Raw genomic sequence first — 6,290 nt, 5'->3', positions numbered from 1 at the left:
CATCCCGAATAAGTAAAGTGAAAAAAAAGTAAAAAAAAGTAAACGTCAAAAAGTAAAAGTTGTAGAAAAACATTTGTGAGTAAAGATGGGGTAACTGCACCCTAACCAAATCCACTAATAGACTAATAATAGTATCATAATCAAAAGTCCTTGCTTTAGTTTGGGACAATCACGATTTCTTTTGTCACGTATGGATAAGGCTACGCGTATACGGTACCAAAGTTCAGTTTAAAGTTCCACAAATCTTCTTATTTGACGCTGACAGGCCATAAGCCAGAAAAGGAAAAAGAAAAAATGCGTGAAAGAAAAATAAGACAGAAGCACACACAAGACACAACACAACAGCATTTCCTTATATCTCCACCTAACTTTCACAAATTAAGCGCACAATTTTGCAGTTACCATCGGCATCATCAAAATTGTTCCAAGGCTTCTAAAACCTACCATTCTACCACCCAAAAAAAAAACTGACTTCAATTCACTTTTGCGTTTTTCTTCTAACAAACACCGACATAAAAAGAACTCAAAAGCCTTTTTTTGTGGCACACGCAGCATCAATATCTTCAGCCCTTTATGAAATAGTAAAGTTAGCTTAATTCATTGAGCTTTTAAAAAAGCTATACCCCATCCACCAAGAACATTCAAGCTTATTTGCTTTTCTTTTTTTTTTGTTGTAATTTTTTTACAATAAGTTCTCGCGCACAATAGCAGATACTAATGCTCTTCGCTAGTAAGTTTTAATTACAAATCTCTTCGCTGCTGAATTTTAAATTGTCACCGAACTACAAAGCCCTTCGCGGTTAAATTTTAACTACCCCGAATAATAAATTATCTAAACGCACATGTTAATCTAATCAAAACCCCACAATTGTTGAAGTGTTTTTCAACATAATAAAGCCAACACAATAAACATGCCTCCATGACTCATACCCATTGTTAAAATGCCCAATTAGAGTATTGTACAGAAGAAAAATAACCATAAAAACTAACAAGACCTCCCTTCTTATACATTTATATAACTTTAATTTCTTGATATATAATAGTCTTCCTTGTCCAAAATCTATATATATTATATGACATATACTCAAAAAGTCCTTGTAGATAGTACCAACACCACCATGTGCTTTCCTTTTTCCACATAAAAAAAAAAAAAATTCCCACCCATAAAAACTGTGGTAACACCGTAACAAAACATGAACTCGTAGAGAGAGAGAAAAAAAAAAAAGAGTTAATCAAGAAAACCAGTTTTGCGCCAGATGGCATTTCTGACCTGGCGTAGATCCCTCCCTTTGAGAGTTCTACCAACTCCTTCAAGAACCGAAAACGTTGTCTTCGGCGACACTCCGGAGCCTCGCGCCACAATCTCGTGCGGCGGCAACATCTCGTCCTCGTCCAAATCGTCCGCCACCACGTCATCGGCAATCATCCAGTTCCGATTCTTCACCGCCATCGCCTTCGACAGCACCGGAACCTTCATCGGAGCCGACTGCCGGTGAAGCTGCGGGCTCTGGTTCTGCTCGTTCTGGAACTTCCTGTTGCAGTTTAGAGCCTGAGAGAGCTCTCTCTCCGGCGGCCTCGGAATCGCGGAGATTGATGGCTTCCGGCACAGAACCGGTCCGTCTCGGAAGTTCCGGGACCGGTTATCGGTTTCCGGCAACGCCACGAGGATTCCCGAGCTCGTTGATTTCTGTAACTTGTTAGTTAAACGAGGACGATCGTGATCGTAGTGATCGTCGTCCGTGAAGTCATTGGTCCAAAACACTTCAGCTTCGTTGAGCTCGTCTCCACCGCCTACGCCGGCGGACGACGGTGGAGAGAAAGAGAACACAGTGAGAAATCGATCGCTCGACGGTGACCGCCGGTGACGGTAGCTGGTAGATTCCATTGTTGATTTGGATATCAAAGAGTCTTTCACACACACTGAGAGAGAGTTTCTAGAGAGAGATTGTGTTTTTGTGTGAGAGAGAGTGAAATTGATGTGGCGGAGAGTCGCGGATTTGAGAATTAAAGAAAAATATTTTCGGTGTGGGACCCACGGGTCACTCTCGTTGCTGACGCGGCCTATGCTTTGGGCTTTAGTTTTTCCCTTGATGGGTCCCATATTGCAAATTAAAAAAAAGAATAGTAATTATTATAGGCAAATGTTAACCAGCCCCCGTGCTTCTTAAGGATGTACAATTGAGGGTAGTTAATAAAAAAAATTAAATAAATAAATGAAAATGACAATAAATTAATCATTTTGATTATTGTAATATTTTTTCTCTTTACAAAATGGACCACACAATGAAAAATGTGACATAAAATTGTAGAAAAAATAAAAAACTATATAAAAAAAAAGTCAAGTCGGCAATATTTAAAAAAGTAGTAAATTATTATTCGTTTTAATTTGAATCTACATAAATTACTTTTTTTTCCTTAACTATAACAATTTATCATTTTATTTTATGGCAAAACTTATCTTTCAATACCTTTAATTTTTCTTCTAAAATTCTGACATATAAATTTTCCTACATAAAACAAAAATATATTTTTAATTAAATAGTCACGAAAAAGACATAAACAACAACGACGCAAGATATTGTATCTCAATTTTATACCGGTTGGAAAGCGTGGCGAAAATGTGAAGCGTATGAAAAATGTTACATCAAAGCCTTATCTGGGTTTTGTGGAGTTTTTAAAGGTTCTCTGGACGGCACGACCTTGACCGTTGATTAGGCTGATCTGATGGAATTGAACGGAAAAGGAGAAAATGGAGGTCTGGATTGCGTGCGTCATTTAGGAACTGGTCGAGTAACAACCACGTGGCCTACCATCACTACTTGTGATGGTAGGCCACGTGTTATCTAGTAAGAAGGTCCGTACGTAAAATTGATGCAAGTCAAATCAAAAAAATTAATTAGTGTAAGTGGACTGTTTCACAGGAATTGAGATATGTTGCAATTACCACTCTCTTCTTTTACAAAAGTTTTTACTATATTCACTTTTTAATTTTAATTTTTTAATTTTATTTTATTTTGTGGGGTCCGAGAATTTATGGGTCCGGCCCACTTCATAATAGGGTTCAAGATCCAAGTCAAGGAAAATAACTTCCGAGGACGCAAAGTATAAATCCGGACAAGGCCCAAATATATGGCCGAGGACGATTTTATGCTCGGCACCTCACAAAACGCCTGAAGAAAATGACAAACTCAGTACAGGGGCAGGACAAAGGAAAAAACTGCCAACATCGTAGTACAGAACCCTGCATCTGATAGGCCCATACTCCAAACCATACTATTTAACTTTTCCAGCCACCCCCAACCACTCTATGTATGGATTGATAGGACAGGTCTATACCCCAGAAAAGTGAAACTTACACGTGGACACTAAAAGGGAAATGAACACTAGTATAAAAGGGAAAGAGAGCCAAGGGGAAGTAGCCCCCGGGAAGGAGAATAAAATCCTAAAAAAATGGGAAGGAGGATAAAATCCTAAAAAAGGGAGAAGGAGAATAATACTATGCTCCTCGGACGTAGTCCGAGGACTTAAATCCTACAATCCACACCAATGGAAGGCTTAGCTAGTCAAGCCTAGTCCACACATATGTAAGCTTCCATAAAAACCACGACTGAACTGCTGACCTGTGACCACGGTCCTGCCTTTCAAGCCCACTTTCTACAAATCATATTGTTAGGGCCCTTTACATACGAGCCCAATGTCATTCTTGGGTCGTTAAATAATCGTGTCCCTACAATTGGCGTCGTCTGTGGGAAGGCTTGCGTGTTGGCACAGGTGGCGGTGGAGTCAAGCCTTTGTCAAGCAAAGGTCGGCGAAAGCTCCTTCATTTCTAGCAGCACGTTGTTGTTGTTCCGACATAAATTTCCGCTAGGGGCTACGCCTCGCAGTGTCAATGGCACGGGCAGCTCTATGGGCTTCCAACATCAAGCTAACGTCCCCCACCTTGGCCAGGGGACTAATCTTCGAAAATGAGAAAAAATACAAGTTTTGGACAGAACCAAGGCCTTGTATGGTCCTCGGACTCAAGCCTATGGGGAAACCAACTACTTAAGAGAAAAAATACAAGTTTTGGACAGAATCAAGGCCTTGTATGGTCCTCGGACTCAAGCCTATGGGGAAACCAACTACTTAAGAGAAAAAATACAAGTTTTGGACAGAACCAAGGCCTTATATGGTCCTCGGACTCAAGCCTATGGGGAAACCAACTACTTAAGAGAAAAAAATACAAGTTTTGGACAGAACCAAGGCCTTGTCCGGCCTCGGACTCTAGCCTATGGGGAAATCAACTACTTAACAGAAAAAATACAAGTTTTGGACAGAACCAAGGCCTTGTATGGTCCTCGGACTCAAGCCTATGGGGAAACCAACTACTTAAGAGAAAAAGTACAAGTTTTGGACAGAACCAAAGCCTTGTATGGTCCTCGGACTCTAGCCTATGGGGAAACCAACTACTTAATAGAAAAAATACAAGTTTTGGACAGAACCAAGGCCTTGTATGGTCCTCGGACTCAAGCCTATGGGGAAACCAACTACTTAAGAGAAAAGTACAAGTTTTTGATAGAACTAAGACCTTGTATGGTCCTCGGACTCAAGCCTATGGGGAAACCAACTACTTAAGAGAAAAAAATACAAGTTTTGGACAGAACCAAGGTCTTGTATCGTCCTCGGACTCAAGTTTATGGGGAAACCAACTACTTAACAGAAAAAATACAAGTTTTGGACAGAACCAAGGCCTTGTATGGTTCTCGGACTCAAGCCTATGGGGAAACCAATTACTTAACCGAAAAAATACAAGTTTTGGACAGAACCAAGGCCTTGTATGGTCCTCAGACTCAAGCCTATGGGGAAACCAACTACTTAACCGAAAAAATACAAGTTTTGGACAGAACCAAGGTCTTGTATGGTCCTCGGACTCAAGCCTATGGGGAAACCAACTACTTAATAGAAAAAATACAAGTTTTGGACAGAACCAAGACCTTGTATGGTCCTCGGACTCAAGCCTATGGGGAAACCAACTACTTAAGAGAGAAAATACAAGTTTTGGACAGAACCGAGGCCTTGTATGGTCCTCGGACTCAAGCCTATGGGGAAACCAACTACTTAACAGAAAAAATACAAGTTTTGGACAGAGTTTCGGACACAACCTAGACGTTGTATGGCCTTCAAACTCTACCCCGGAGAGGAGTTACCCATTAATAGTTGGGTTAATCCCTAGACCGATTGGAATCCCCAGTCTACCCTCGGATCCTCAATACCAAGGGAACTGATGAGATTGTGATAGGGCCAGGTGTTATAAAAAACACGGCCAAAGTCCCTCACTACTCGGCAACCCTCTTGGATGGTTTATTTTGAGTTTCTCATTCTCGGACGGCTGCCTCACACGCATTACAGAGCACTCAGCTGTTACCTCGGTTAGTCTCATAAGTTTAATCTACTACAGGTTAGCATTATTATATTTGATAATGTCAATAAGTTCAAATCAATAGCTTTTTGTTTCAAGGTTTCCTGCTCTAAGTATCATTAAAGGAGAATACACATGTAGTACATTCATTCACAAAGTAATTGCTGCAGAAAAGAAAAGTATTTAGAAGGAAACAGATTCATATTTTATTAAGACAAAGAAATAGTACAACGTACAATAAAAGAGCTTGAATAAGCTTATACAGAAAACTAACTACATAAGCAAAAAGAAAAGATACAAGGAAATGAGAAAAAAATAGAAGAAGAGGTGCAGAGAAGAGAGATGCAGCAGTTCCAGAACGTCGTCTAAGGAAACCATTCATCAATACTTTTACATACCCATAACTCAGGCAGCAAAAGAACCTAACATTGGGCTAGCACCTTTGAAGAAAAGGTGCAGGGAGCGGAGTGTTCGCCGGTGGCCACACAGGAAGTTGATGAGCCTCCATGTTAGCCACGCTCGCGATAGAGCAGATGGCGCTGATGACGGAAAACCTTACTGCTGACGCACCAAGAATCTGATGCGACTAGTACCTGCTTCGGATTTTAACTGAAAGAGGTAGAGATATCATCCCCACCTTGTCAAAACGGAGGACTATCTTGAGTCTGTGTCTCCCCTGTCCAGATCGCACCACCTTGAGTCTCGGAAGGATCCGGTGCCTCTGGGGTGGGTGTGGTTCCTTCACCCCCACCCGTACCTCGAACATATTGCTTTAAGGGTGGATTGCACTGGATATGGAGATTGTGAGTATGGCTGAAGGATTATGAATTTGAAGGGGCCGAAGGGTTTGTATGTAAGGGGGGTAACCTTCTATCCTGCTTATATAAAGGAC

At 40.9% G+C, this 6,290-nt stretch overlaps 1 protein-coding gene across 1 annotated transcript; it reads right to left on the bottom strand.

The window, feature by feature from the left end:
* Positions 1-973: 973 nt before the first annotated feature.
* On the bottom strand, positions 974-1,990 carry LOC126692177 (uncharacterized). Its single transcript, XM_050387686.1, has one exon. The coding sequence runs from the start codon at positions 1,883-1,885 to the stop codon at positions 1,229-1,231; it is 657 nt and encodes a 218-aa protein (XP_050243643.1). The 5' UTR covers positions 1,886-1,990; the 3' UTR covers positions 974-1,228.
* Between the last annotated feature and the right edge of the window lie 4,300 nt (positions 1,991-6,290).

The sequence above is a fragment of the Quercus robur genome, chromosome 7 (genome assembly GCF_932294415.1).
Source record: "Quercus robur chromosome 7, dhQueRobu3.1, whole genome shotgun sequence".
In the NCBI taxonomy this organism is placed as follows: Eukaryota; Viridiplantae; Streptophyta; class Magnoliopsida; order Fagales; family Fagaceae; genus Quercus; species Quercus robur.
The sequence above is the reverse complement of the archived record's forward strand: the minus strand, read 5'-3'. Positions and strand labels throughout refer to the sequence as shown.